At 35.1% G+C, this 15,655-nt stretch overlaps 1 protein-coding gene across 1 annotated transcript; it reads left to right on the top strand.

Annotated features, from left to right (window-relative positions):
- Positions 1-9,742: 9,742 nt before the first annotated feature.
- Positions 9,743-12,517, top strand: LOC149398054 (disease resistance protein RPM1-like). The gene is made up of 2 exons (XM_089614438.1): positions 9,743-11,972; positions 12,074-12,517. The coding sequence occupies exons 1-2, from the start codon at positions 9,807-9,809 to the stop codon at positions 12,515-12,517; spliced, it is 2,610 nt and encodes an 869-aa protein (XP_089470564.1). The 5' UTR covers positions 9,743-9,806.
- The last annotated feature ends 3,138 nt before the right edge of the window (positions 12,518-15,655 follow it).

Here is a 15,655-nt window from a genome sequence, read left to right as displayed (position 1 = left end):
TTTTCCTTAATAGTCGCTATATTGATCTTCCTTATTTACTCTGAATGAATCAGGTCCGTATTCTTTTCTTCTTTTTTTTTTGAAATTTTAGGCTATTTTCGCACAGGTTTTCAAAAATTACTATTGCATTTACGTATATTTACTATCACTGTTATGTTGCAGTTAAGCTTTTTGAACGTCAATGGCTGGAAAACCATAATCTATTGTCAGGTGGTGTAAATACAGAATGTAATCAACATGATTTACAAATTGTTTTCGGTAGACGGCGTTATTGTGAGCGTCTTATTTCTTACGGCAGTTATTTTTGTTCTCGCCGTCGTGGTTGAGTCATATTGACCATGTTTGCAGTAAATACGCATTAATATTCCAATTTCATTAGATGTAACAAATTCATAACTTGACATATTCAGCTGTAAATACATGGAAATATCTTCATCACAACTTTTTAATTGACATTTTCGACAGTAAATACACGTTTTAACAAAGAAACAATAACATATAAAATACTTAGACATCATATTCCTTTTCAACAACATCACACCTAAGTCATTGACATCTACATGCACACATTTTTCCTTTTAATTAGACCACAAGCCATATTTAACTCGTCCACTAGTAAATACACACAAGTCATTGACATATTATGCAGTAAATATATGAATCTTTATCCTAAAGGAAGATGACTAACAAAAAATCCATGTTTTTCAAAAATCGAACCCAAAAACCCAGATTTATCTTTCCATCATGTGAAAATCTTTGTCGGAAATTAGTAAAACCCCTTTATTCCATAACCGCTACAAAAAAAATCATGTTTTCCTTGTTTTATTGTGTAAATCGATGAAGAAAAATTGTAAATACGAGTTACAATAGGAAGAAATCTATACATGCATACCAGATTGAGATTTAATGGCCAAAATTGCTCGTCGGGGAAGATGAATAGAGTTCGTCGGGGAAGGGTGAAGCGTTTTTGGAAAACTTTTGGGAGAAATTTTTTTTATATGACCGAGAGATATGCGGTTATGAAGGTAAACGGTTTCAAATAAATGTGATTAATGTCCTCAATTCTCGGAAATCTCGATATCAATTTAATTTTTTTTAGTAAGCAGGTTTGACGATTAGGCTGGAAAATATTTGGGTATTTCTGTAAATTTGGACGTGTATTAAATGACAACTGGCTATTTACTTAGTATTTACAAAATCTTGGCTATTTAGCAATTTTAAAGGTTTGAATTGGCTATTTTGCTAAATTACCTTTTTTTTATCGAGCGTAAAAATTTCCTTGTGTAAAGTCATAGTGTTTTATATTTCTATACTTGTCATTTTTTTTTGTTTTTCATATAACTCGCCTAAATGAAAATAAAAATGAAAAGTTTGGAGGTAAACTTCCCTCCTTTTTCAACTTATTAAAATTTTAGCAAATTTTTTTAAATTTTAAGATTTAGACTCTGTCTTTTTGTTGACTGTAGAGAAATTTGCTATAATCTCTACAGTTTTATACTTGAATGGAGTCTAACGAACCCCCAAAAAGAGATGAGCGTAGTCTACTTTAAAAGACTTCAGTTTAAGACAAAACCGTAGACTTCTAAAAAAAATAACTGTAGTTAAATGCCTTTTTTCCTGGTAGTGAATGGTCCCCCAAGTGATTAACCTTTCAGCTGTGTTCCACATATGTGATTTTAGATCCAGCTATCTAGGCATGAATTAATCACCGACCAAGTTTTAGCTCACCGTCTGAACTTAGGTGTCCAATATGTAATTCAGTTTAATACGGATTCTATGAATGATAGTTACTGATTCTAACTGGAAAACAACTCACTAATCAATAATTGTTAATAAAATAAGCTTCATATTATATTCAATAATCGTACATGTTTATTTTATTATCTTCGGTGTGCAATATTCCTAACAAATATACCTAATCTAAAATTTCAGTTGCACCGATAAATCAAATTCGTTAAGTTTGACGAAAATGCACGTGGTAGCCTCAGAACGATTTAATATTTTTTCTTTAAATTAATAAAACATTAATAATATCATTATTATAACAAAAAATATTTAAACGAAGACTTAATTTAAAAAAATTTGATGTTAAAATATTAAATGAAATAAAGAAATAAATATGAAATGATTTTCAATTATATTATTTTGATAATAAAAATTAATTAATATTTAAAAAAAAAAGAGATTATTAATGTTTGATTAATTTTAAGAATTAAATTTCAAAACATTTTTATAATATCAATGATGCTTAATTATAATATAAAATTAGTTTTTCCTTATATATGTATCTATATATATATGATATTATTAATGTTTAGTAAAATTTTAAAAAAAATTATATTAATAAGGTTGTCATACGTATATCCATTGAACTTAACGAATTTTGTTATGGTGCAACTAAAACTCAACATTAAGTGTCTTTGCTGCAAAAATAAAGAATAAGTATTTAAATGTAGGAAAAATGATATTTTTGGTCCCTCAACTTTGTCACCAGTAACAAGTTGGTCCTCGAAAAAAAAAACTGCATTATTAATTACCCATTCGTCATAGCCACAGTTTCCCATTTGATCATTCTGTTATTTTTGACATGAAAACAAACGGGATTTGGCCATGTGACTATCATTTGTTGAAAAAAGGGTATATTGATAATCTCTGATGGCCATGACATCGTCGTCGGTTGTGACATAAGTTTTGAGGTCCTCGAAAAGTTTTGACTCGGCAAGTAATTGTTTTTGGATTTATGAGATAATTTTGAAATGAAATATCTCGTTTTAATTTTCATTTTTTTGGGTTCATCATCGAATGGATTTCTACAGTGGGGGATTGCCAATACATGATAATCACATAGCCAAATCTCATTTATTTTGACGATATAAGTAACAGAAGGACCAAATGAGACATTGTGACTATGAAGAAAGGGTAAAAATGCAGTGTTTTTTGTTTGGGGACCAACTTGTTATTAGTGAAAAAATTGAGGGACAAAAATATCATTTTTCTTACAATGTATGTTTCCGAAAATATTAAATATTTATTATGCCATTATCTCATTTTTTATATACATAAAAAATAGGAAAAATCGTACATAATAGCCATATGAAATTTATTGATTAACAAAATACCAAAAGTTTCAACTTTTCAGCAAAGTAGCCAAGTTTACATTTTCAAATTTTTTTTTACAGTTAAGATTAAAATTTTTGACGATTATTGTAAGCAATTTATTATTTTTAAAAAATTAGTCCTGGTGTCAAATTTTATTTTGAAATCAGATTATTATACATTTTGACTATTTCACTAAATTAAAACGAACCTTGACTATTTTGCAAATTCATGACTTTAAATTAATTATTTAGCTACTTCAACCTAAAAATAATAAATTCGTTATATCACCGGGCTATAACTAGCTTTATGAACAAAGTCACAAACACGGGCGGCCGTGAAAGTTTAACAACCTCATTTTTATTTAGGAACCAACTCCAAAAGTACTGTTTGTAAAAAAAAAACAAAAAAAAAAACTGAGCCTTTGAATTCACACACGGTGAAGCCGTGAAACCGAACCCACCCACCACTGCGGACGCACCGTCAAAGCCAAACGGGTCAGACGAAGCCCTAGCCTTTACCAAGCTTCTCTCTTTCTTTTTTCGCTATTTCAATGGAATCCTGTTTCTTGGTTAATCAGTGCAGAGAAGAGCTAGTTTTGTTGATATTCGCAATTCAAACACGAATTCCGCTGTCATTTTTGCTCAAAATCTGGCCTCGCGTTGAGAACATGAGATCGGTTTGGTCAAATTTGGGTCGAAATTCGGTGAATGTCAATGGAGTTTCCGAAACTAACTCTCAGAGGACCTCTACAACTGATACTCCACGTTCGGCCACGTGGAAAATTTTCGCTAACTGTCGATAAAAATAGACTCATCGGCAAAGCACACAAAATGTTCGACGAAATGCTCGGGAGAAACGGCGTTTGTTATAGCTCTATGGTATGTTCCGAGGCTTGAGACGGAGTCTCAAAGAGTCTCTCTTAATCGGATTTCTCAATGCTAGTCCCGCTTTCGAACACGAGAAGATGGCTCGACTTGGCCATTTGAAGTGAAGAGTTATAAGTTCGTGTCTATGGTGATCTTTGAGAGGCACGAGGAGTATAAAGCTATCGTCTCCGACTGGAATGTCAAAGATGATTAGTTCTCTGGCGTCGGGTTGTTGAAGAACTGAAGTGGTTTAAGAGAATGACATTCATATAATGTTCTCAGCCTGGAATCCCTCAAGCCTCAATTTTGATGGGGAGTCATGTTAGGCCGTTTAATAGAACACTATCAACTCTTTTTAGTATAAGAGAACACATGGTCTAAGAATTTATTTATTTATTTTTTTTTTTTTGTCTTTTTTTTCACTGAATAGTGGGTAAGTATAAATTCAATTTGGAATTTCAATGAAATAATTGCCTGCGTAGCCATCCTAACCACTAGCAATTTTTTTTAGCCAACCTTTCGTTAATTTCCTGTAAATAGCCATATTGCTTACGTGGCAGCTTATTAATTAAATTAGGTTTACACTTTTGCCTTTATTTAATTCGCAGATTTTTTTAATTAGGCAGTTTTTTTCCTTCAAATTTCTAATCAAATAATGAAACTGAATAGGGAAGTTTTCAAATTTGAAATTTGAAATTTCCTGCAGATTTTGAAAGTTATTAGCCCATTTATTCTTATGTATTTGGAAGTTTTCAGCGTTGACTTTAGGTAATTAGTATCTATTTTCGTGGAAATTTATATGGATAAAATCTGTAAATATATTCTTCATTTATTGATATTATTTTGTCTTCCATATATTCATAATTTCCATAATTTTCGTGCCCAAAATATTTCCAGAATTTTTTTCAGTTTATTTACACAAATATACTGTAAATATGCTTTGTATTTACAGTGAATATACTGTAAATATGCTTTGTATTTACAATGAATATACTGTAAATATGCTTCGTATTTACACGAATATACTGTAAATATGTTTTCTATTTACATGAACATACTGTAACTGTAATCCAACAACAACACTGTCACTGTAATCCAACATTTATCCCAAGCCAAGCCAACCTAAACCGAAGCTTAAATAAAAAAATAAAAAAATAAAAACTGTTCTTCGCCGAGTCCATGATTCCGATCGGGATCTTTGGACGCAGATCGCGGAGAGGAGGACAAAGTGAGAGGCGCCGGAGTTTTTCCCGGCGACGAGGTTGTTCTTCGTGGTAGATCTGCCTCTCAACGTGGAGGACGGGCGGGCCTGCGCGAAGTTCCAAGCCGGCGCCCATTCTTCTCGTGGAACGTCGAGAAGAGCACGAAGAACGAGACGAGGACGAAAGCGAGGTTCGAGATCACGTCCAGGACCATGATCGGCTGCAAGTACGCGCAACTCTCTCCTCCGCCGGATATTTGTTCTTCTCCGTCGTCTTTGTCATCGTCGTCGGCGAGGATGGCGGCGGCGAGGAGTCGGAGAGAGAAGGAGGAGGGTGTTGATGGAGTGGTGTGGTGGTTTCGGAGGGGAGGGTGGGTTGTGGAGAGAGTGATCGCTGCTTAGGGTTTCTGCATTTTTTTTTCCTTTCGGATTGTGTTTCGTTCGGTTACTTGTGGTGGTTTTAATTTGGTTTAAATGAATATCCCTCGAAATCCGCGCGAGTAGTTAATTCCGAAATCTTATTTATTTTTTTAATTAAATGAATATATTTCTTGGGCGGGAAACTGCTGAACATATGGGTCATTTCGTCTGCTGTAAATAAATGATACTGGCTATTTACAATATATTAACGAAAGGTGGGCTAAAAAAAATTGCTTATTTTTGGGAGGTCATTTAACTTAATTACCCTTTTTTTTATCAGCTTCTCTTGTTGCGCTATATTCCGTTTATTTATTTTCTTACGGCATCTGATAAACAAAAAATTGTATTTTGTTTTTATTACATTGTATTTTAGCCGTGTCAATAAAATAGGTTTGAATACAATAACTATGTTCTTATGTTTACATTGTATCTGATCAACAGTTTCGGAAGTTCGTCGCTATTCTGAAAGGTTCTCATTGCCAATAACCATGTTCTTATGTTTATTCATTGATTATGGGATTGGTCTATGGTTGTGTCATTGACAGTATTACCTCAAGTCCGTCGTCTATTAATAGGTTAAGTGAGATTTAGCGCTATTTTTTGTTATGGTCTCAGCTTTTTATGCCTTTTTGTAGCATATCTGGTAGCTCTTACTGTCTATATGCTTTTCTACATTGGCTTTCTATGTTAATTAACAATAGACGTTTTATGGTTGCCAACACTTCAAATCGTAATTACCGAAGAATGAATTGCTAATCTATTCTTGGATTTTGATAGTTCTCTCCGTTCATCTCATCAACTTCAAATCGTTTTATGGTTTGAAATTGAATGTATTAATATGCAACGCCCACTAAAAGCAATGGAGAGCAGGGCAGTGACTCAATCTGGTGATACTGTTGCTTATTCTGTCTTCAAAAGTTATTCCATGTCACGTAGCCCATGAAAATGAATGAATGAAGCGAAGATATAAACAAACAAAGAGAAATAAAAATTGTGTAATTTTGACTATTTTTTTATTAATCAATGTTTTTCCTAAAGAAAAGTCTGTTGTCTATTGTGGTGGAAATTCGCCTAAAAATACAAAAGCAGCTAGTAAATTGAGTTACTTATATATGTAGAGGCATATATCAACGATTAGTGGAATTTGCTAAGTATTGATCACTTAGCAACTTTGTCCGAAAGATTCCATCTCTCTTTATTTAGATCAGATCAAAGACAATACAAAAAACTAACACAAAGCCATGTGTTGTGTTTATATATGATGTATGTGTATGATCAAAGAAGCTGATAATCTTAATTAATAATGTTCTTGAATATCATCTCACGAATAGATAATACGTTGTTACAAGTCCACAACATACTAATGATGTTTTAAAAAGTCGTTTCAAAAGAGAGAGGTCGTCGAAATCAAGATCGAAATACCGTTACCGTTACCGTTCCGAACTTCAGAATTTACTGGTAACCCCTGGTACCGTAAAGGAATACCGGGGAAAGCAGGAAAAAAAAGGAAACCGGTATCGTTAAACTTACCGTTACCGTTGAGGAATACCGTCAAATACCGTATTTACCGAGGGGAATCCAGAAAAAAAAATATACAAAAAACATACAAAATACGTAGGATAAAATTCATAAAATTAAAAATAGTGTACAATGTTTCAACACATTACCAAATTACAAACACAACAAAAACTAAGTCATAACAATTTCGTCATAAATCAATAAACAAGTTCAACATAACCTTAATCATCACTAACTAATCAAAAAATTACAAAATAATTCGGATTAATTACAAAAAAATTGTAAACATGGACACAAACTCTAAAATTAAAAACAAGTCATAACAATTTCGTCATAAATCAATAAACAAGTTCAAAATAACCTTAATCATCACTAACTAATCAAAAAATTACAACAAAATTCGGATTAATTACAAAAAATTAGAAACATGAAAACAAACTCTAAATAAACACTACATTCATGTTCACAACTACCAATTTATACTTAATCTTCAAGAATTATCTAACAAATTTCTAAAATTAAACTCAAAATCATAAAAAAAACAAGAAATAGTCGGGAAACTCACCGGGATCTGGGCAAACCGGCGGGATATGGTGACTTTTGGCCGTCGCCGCGTCGGGAAGCTCTCGGGATGGCGGAATCCGGGCAGAATTTCAGGAAGTTTGGTCTTGCTCGCGTCGGAATTTCAAATCCCCTTTCCCGTCCTATTTTTGATTTTTTTGGGGGAAACCCGGGATTTATACCCGATTTTTTGGTTTTTTTAAACTGAACCGGACCGGGAAGTGGGAACCGGGTTCCTCACGGGTTCCCGGTCCGGTTCCCCCGGAATCACCGGAAGATTCCGGTTTTTAACGTTTCGGTACCGGAGAGTTTAAAAAAGGGGGAACCGGTCCGTTTCCCCCCGGTATTTCAATCCTTGGTCGAAATACGGCTAGAGGATAAACCGAACCACTTTAGCCCATTATGACCCCACATTATATATATTATAATATGTACACACTGACACTGCAACAATGAATAATGTATACAAACAAATAAAACAAAAAATGTAACACGGTTTCTTATGCACCACTCGTTTGGGAAAAAATGTGAGCATTGTTAACTCTAAGACCATCTCCAACCGATCACTCTATTTTTCACTCTATTTCTCACTCTATTTTTCAGTAAACAATGATTTCTCTCCAACCGAACTCTATTTTCCACTCTATTTTTCACTCTACTTTTTCCCCCTTTATTTCCTATTTATACTTATACCCCTATATTTTTTATTATTATTACTAATTAGATAACTTAGAAGAATTATGATAATGAGTAAAATATTACTCTATAAATTAATTATAATTATAAATAAAAATACACATTAAATAAAATAAAATTTTATTTAATAAAAATCACAACACAAAAAAAAAATACAACACGATACAATTAAAAAAAAAAATTACAACACAACTCAATTAAAATAAAGTAAAACAAACTACAACACAACAAATAAAAGTAACTTTAACACAAACAATTATGACTCGGAATTAGAATACTCTTCCCACAAGTGCTCAATCAATGCATTCCGAAGTGCGATGTGTGCATCTTTATCTCTTATTTGTCTATAACGATTAACGAATTGCTCAAATCTTGTGCCATCATCCCCCACCATTTCAACATTCGCTGGTGGTGTTTCTCTCGCAACTCCTATTGGAGCACTAAGATCTCGTTCATCTTCAATTATCATGTTATGCATAATTATGCATGCAGTCATTATATCTTGTAAGACGTCTTTTCTCCAAAATCGTGTCGGTCCCGCAACAATTTCAAATCGTTGTTGGAGAACCCCGAATGCACGCTCTACGTCTTTTCTGCACGCTTCTTGCTTCATTGCAAAATACTTTTTTTTTTTGCCACGTGGCTCTCGGATAGTTTGCACGATGGTTGACCATTTTGGATATATACTATCAGCCAAATAGTAACCCATATTATACTCTATTCCTTGTATGACATAATGGGCAGGAGGAGCGATACCTTGAGTGAGATTGGAAAATAAATGGGAAGAATCTAGCACATTGATATAATTATTGCTCCCTGGCATACCAAAATAAGCATGCCATATCCAAAGATCATAATCTGCTACAGCTTCAAGTATAATAGTAGGCTTTCCACCGCGACCCGTGTATTGGCCGGCCCATCCAGTGGGACAATTTTTCCATTTCCAGTGCATACAATCTAAACTTCCTAACATTCCTGGAAAACCACGTTGTTGACCAACATGCAGAAGTCTAGCAATATCATTGGTTGTTGGTGATCTTAAATATTGCTCAGAAAATACCTCAACGATTGCCCGACAAAACTTCTTCATGCTTTCAATCGCCGTTGACTCTCCTATCTTGACGTACTCGTCTGTGGCATCTGCCGGAACACCGTATGCCAGCATCCGAAATGCAGCTGTTATCTTTTGAAGGGGTGACAAACCAAGTTTGCCGGCGCGATCCACCCGTTGCTCGAAGTAGTTGTCATGACCTTGAACAGCATCCTTTATGCGGAGGAATAATGAGCGAGACATCCGATATCTCCGACGGAACATGGCTTCATCATACATCGGGGTTTCTGAAAAGTAATCATTGAATAGTCGACGGTCTGCACTCACAAAAAAAAAAACTCTCTAAACTTTGAAAGGTTTTATGTAGATCAGATAAAATCTGTATCAGTTAAGAATGGCAGAGACGTTCCTAAGTCCTGTGATTGAGAAACTGATTGAGCTTCTAATCGATGAAGTCAAGTCGTTGAAAGGAGTTCGCAAGCAAGTCAACAGCCTTCAAAAGGAGTTGGAGATCTTGGAGCCTCTTCTCCGTGACGCCGAAGCCAAGTCTGTGAGAGGAGAGTTCAGCGAGGCAACGAATGTGTGGCTGAGACAGCTCAGACACGAAGCCGAGCGCATCGAGGACGTCGTCGACGAATACACTTATTACGCCGAGCACCGCCGTCAAAGTGAAGTCGGTTTCATCGGCTCTCTGCGCAAGCCAGCTCACATCGTTACGACCCTGAAAACACGGCATCACTTAGCCTCCGAGATTCAAGAAATTGAAGAATCATTGCAAAAAATCAAAGACAGTGGTCTGAAGTACGGGCTGAGACCCTTCGAGCAAGGCGGATCAAGTGGCGGGGAAGGGAATTCACGCGTCGACCTTCGCATTAAATCACTCTTTCTTGAAGACAATGAGCTTGTTGGCATTGGATCGGTGTCGGCAGAGCTGGTGAGTACTTTGGTGGAAGGTTCGTCTGAGCGTACGGTGGTTTCATTTGTGGGAGAAGGTGGGATCGGAAAAACTACTCTCGCCAGGAAAGTGTACAACGATGTTAAAGAAAAAGGATGCTTTGACATTCATGTTTGGGTCACTGTGTCCCAATCCTACGACATCGACAAGATTCTCAAGATGCTAATGGCTGAGATCAGCTCATCTGGGGGAGAAATGGTCAGCGTTGAACTAGCGCTCACTCTCTTGAGAAGCTTGCTAGCGGCGAAGAGGTACGTGATCGTATTTGACGATGTTTGGCAAACTGATTTCGGGAGTGTCATAAAGCATGCTTTTCCTTGTAATAGCAATGGTAGTAGGATTCTCGTCACGACTCGTAATTCTAAAGTCGTAGATTCCTTTAAGTCAGAATCATGGGAAATGTTTGTCAAAGCGATGAAGACTTGGTCTACAGAGCAAGCGTGGGAGCTCTTTTGTAGAAAAGCATTTCCACGCTCAGGTTGTCCACCCGAATTGAAAAATTTGTCTCTTGAAATATTAAGTAAATGCCAAGGATTGCCACTTGCTGTTGTTGCTGTCGCTGGTTTGTTGTCGAAAAAGAAGCTTTGCAAAGTAGAATGGAAAAGAGTACTCGACAATCTCAATTGTGAATTTGAAGAACAAAGTGAGCTCTCAAGTGTTTCAAAAGTTCTCTCGCTCAGCTATCATGATTTGCCATACTATCTTAAATTGTGCTTCTTGTACTTTGGTGTTTTTCCGGAAGACTTTTTCCTTAACGAGGAAAGAATATCCAAAATTTGGATTGCCGAAGGCTTCATTGAGTCGAGAAAAGACAAATCGTTGGAACAGATCGCTGGCGAGTACATGACAGAGCTTATCAGTAGAAACTTGGTTTCATTTGAGTTGCGATATGGATCTTATAGATGTTTCAAGGTGCATGATTTGATACGAGACGTAATCCAAAAGAGAGCTAGTGATTTGGGATTTTATCAATTATTTGACAAAAATAAGCCGAGTTTTGAAAAGAAGGGTCGGCGTTTGATAATTCACAACACCGCAATAAATGTTTTGGAAAGTGTTTGTGATTTGAAGATTCGCTCGTTTGTTCTTGTTAACACTACTGACATATCAGATTCTTTTGTAGTTGGTCTATTCAAACAATGTAAATTGTTGAAGGTTGTTGATTTTGAAGATACTCCAGTTGATAATGTGTCAGATATAGGGTATTTGTTACACCTTAAATCCCTAAATCTGAGAGGCTCAAAAGTCAAGACTCTCCCGAAGTCCATCGGAATGCTACATAATCTGCAAACACTGGATGTCGCTGAAACTTTAGTGCGGGAGCTGCCACGTGAGATCAACAAACTACATAAATTGCGTCATCTTTATTGTGGCTTTTTGGACTCTGAAATAAAAAAGAGTGTCAAATCATATGTTGGTGTGAGGATGCATGAAGGGATTGGAAATTTGGAAGAGTTACAAACACTAGCTAGAGTGGAAGTTGATGTTGGTTTCATGAAAGAGCTACAAAGGCTGAGTAAACTTAAAGTTTTTGGCATTACAAAAGTGGGTGCAGAGATGTGTAAAGTCCTTTGGGAGTCTATTGAAAAAATGAAAGATCTTGAAGTGTTATTTCTAACCTCAATCAACAATAAAGAAGTGTTGAAAAAATGAAAGATCTTGAAGTCCTTTGCTTGCGATCTCTCCAACTGAGTTGTCGACTACAGAAACTGCCGACTTGGATTTCTGAGCTTCAGAATTTGCAAGGTCTTAGGTTACGTTTCTCGAGGTTAGTCGACGAGCCGCTGAAATGCCTCAAAGGTTTGCCCAATTTGGAATACCTTCTTATGTATAAGACATACGATGGAGAGGAATTGCTGTTTGAGGAAGGCGGTTTTCCAAAGCTGAAGACACTTCATTTATGGAGTTTAAAAGGGCTAAAGGTGATTAAGTTTGAAAGAGGAGCACTTCCTCTTCTCGAGGAGTTAGACATCGGAGCTTCCCCACTGATGAAGGAAATTCCAGGCAGTCTTCAACACCTAACAAAACTTAAATCCCTTGAAATTATTGATATGCCAAAGGAATTTGTGACGGCTCTACAACCCGACGGAGGCTCTGAGTACTGGAAGATTCAACACATATTTTCCCTTCTCATTCTATATTGGTTTTAAGACCTGAAAAATATACCGATATAAAACAACATAAAAAAAATGGATATCACCTGCAAATTGGTTTCTCTCATATTGATATGTCAGATTAAAACTTCAGTCGTATACCATTTCACTTGAAAGGAAAGCATTAGATATTTTATGTTCCTCTGAAGCTCACAGAATTGTTCTTTTTTTTATTTTTTATTTTTTTATTTTTTAACTATATCAATAGTGCACCAGAATATATATATACTTGGTAAAAAAAAATATGTTATATGAAGTTCATAATAATTTGTACTTCTTGTGTGCTTTTTCATTCAAGTTTCTCATTAACAATAAACAGAACTTGAGTATATATATTCTGAGAGATGAGATGAGACGTTAAAAAATAGATTTGATGTTTGTGAAGAAATGAGAGATGAGATGAGAATAGTTGATAACTCTTCAAATGTTTCTAGAAATTATTATAGATCATAACATATAGGTTTGAATGAGTTTAAAAATTGATCGAGTCTTCATACCCCGAAAAATAGGCATCATGTAAGTTAGTTTTACGTTATTTATTTTTTATTGCATGAAGTTTATGTGTTTTATTATTTTTGGATCTTTTCGTTGTAAAAATTGGGGTTTTGCAGTTCGCCGATGCCTCACTGCATTTGTCCCCAACAGCCCATCGTTTTCTAGCATTTAAATCGATGTGTATTGAGAGCATATTTGTCCTAGTCAATAAAAATACACATTGAAATTGAAATCCAATGCTATCGACTCAAAAAATAATTTCATGCAACATTTCATATTCCTTACGAAATTTATCTCGATAAGTTCTTACTAAATGCGTCTCTGTTAACCAATTTAACAGCAAATAAGAAACACGGATAATAGTTGACCATTAATCGTGTACCTTGGTTATCGGTTAAGCAAGCTAACCGAGACATTCATGTTTGACTACTACATTGGTGAGTTTTCATTAAGTGGCACATAATTAATTATAATTTCATAAGGTTTTATGGTCTAATCATGTTTCATGCTAAGAAGGTGGAGTGAAAAAAAGACTCGGGGCAAAGGATCAAGGTGTCTTTTTTTTTTTCTTTTTTTTAAATAATTGATCAAGGATTTTCGAATACTTATAAAAAGCACATTGAGGCAACAAAGAAGTAAAACTAGTTTCGTTTATTCGCACTCAGTTTCGTTTTCTTTTTTCTTCCTACGTCAATTTTAACAACTTGAGGCAACGAAGAAGTAAAACTAGTTCGGTGATAAGCACACACACACCTCAAATAATTAGATGAATTTGGGTGGAGTTAAAATGAAAAAATTGATCCCAACCATAAAATAAAAAAATAAAAATAAAAAAAAAAGGTATTACGAGAGAACAAAGTCGCCAGAGTCACACGTAGGAAATTTCAGAGGTGTACATGAAGTTTCTAAAATAATACCACGACCACAGCATATTGCAAACTCTAATCAATAAATCACTCATTGGATACTTAAATATTTAATGAATAGATAAATGTAGACTCCGTAACTCATGGATCTAAGAGAAATTTATGGAGCAGAATAAGCCATTACCATGTGTTTCCATCTGAGGACTAACTTTGTGGACAAGGATTCGAAAGCCAAAAATTGATTGCAAGTAAAGAGGAACGTAAATTACAAGTTTAAAGACAAATGTAACGTAGATTGATAGAACTATGTGATGTTACTTTTATACTCGAATAATAACGCCACACATAGAGCTACCATTGTTCTACAAGTTCTTCAGTAATATTTCAGAACCAAAAGACCATAAAAAAGACTTGAAGAAAGCAACGGAAACATAAATCTTCTAATTCATTCATATATCATAGTACTAAAGTTCACAGTAATGATCTCTAATTCACTCGCTCGTAAATACTGTAAATGTAAAGACTGGCCATAATAAGAGACAAATCAACATCATGACCAACAAGAAAAATATAAAAAAAGATTCAAAAGTTAATAATAATTAAAACAACAGGGATAACAGAATTGATCAATCTTGGGTCTCACTCTTCTTAGCAGCTTCGAGTGGTTGTAATACCCGATTCCGATGAAAGCCAGGCCGTAGCCAAACAAGTTCATCGCCGTGACCGTGTCCTTGATCACCGACCACGAGAAGGCTATGAGAAGCCAGTCTTTCACGACTCCGACGAGGAGGAACACAGCAAGAAGCCTATGGAGATCGAGACCATGTTCGTCATCGCCTCGGCTTTGAATCCGTCTTTCTTCAGCAAGACGCCGATCGAGTACACGGCGACTGGCATCAGAGCTTTGAGCATTTGGATGAACGATACGGTGAGGAAAATGTAAGGGAGAGAGAGATTGGGAATTGCCAGTTGAAGAGCTTGGGATCGTGGATGTACTTGTTGTAGACGATGACTGTGAAGAAAAGGAAGATCCAGAGTCTGACGTAGGCGTATGAGATGAGAACCTTCTTCGCCACCGATTCCGACATTGCTCCGCCGTGGCCCATCGCTTTTCTCCGGCGAGATTCGCAGAGTTAAACCCTAGCCCTAGGATTTGGGGATTTATTTTTGTGATTATTTGAAATGTGTACATCTGCTTTCAATTGCATCGTTACACTTCTCCCGATTTGGTTGCACACAATCATCGATGTTATAAGTTATAACACATAAAACAAACCTGAACTTCTTGTTTCCTTTTTGATAAAAAAAAAAACAAAAAAAACTTCTTGTTTTCCTCTTAAATTGGGCGTAACAGAGTTTATATACATGAATTTGATGGGCGCTCGAGTAAAATAGTCAATAAAAAAATTAATTTTGACAAACTAGTCAACATTTAGTTTATTTTACGAATTAGTCAATAAACTACATTAATTAATTTAATTAGATAAAAATACTTTTCATTAAAATAAACAGTTACCAAATATAAATTAATTAATAAAAATAAAATAAATAAATGAAAAACATTATAATAAATAACTCTTCCATTAATAGATTAAAATAATTCCCTAAAAATATAAAAAAAAATATTACGAGATCTTCACCGCCGATCTGATCGAAAGCTTTACCGTGACGCTCGAAAGTTGCGTCATAATTTCTAAATTTATTCAGGCATTGTTCTACAATAAATTTACCAAAATTAACACAAATAAATATAAATATACCCGCAATAACACAA

This window comes from Urtica dioica, chromosome 5, assembly GCF_054948205.1.
Source record: "Urtica dioica subsp. dioica isolate 48M chromosome 5, U.dioica_male_clone48M_v1_H2, whole genome shotgun sequence".
NCBI lineage: Eukaryota > Viridiplantae > Streptophyta > Magnoliopsida > Rosales > Urticaceae > Urtica > Urtica dioica.
Note: the sequence above shows the minus strand (reverse complement) of the source record. Positions and strands in the feature narration are given on the sequence as shown.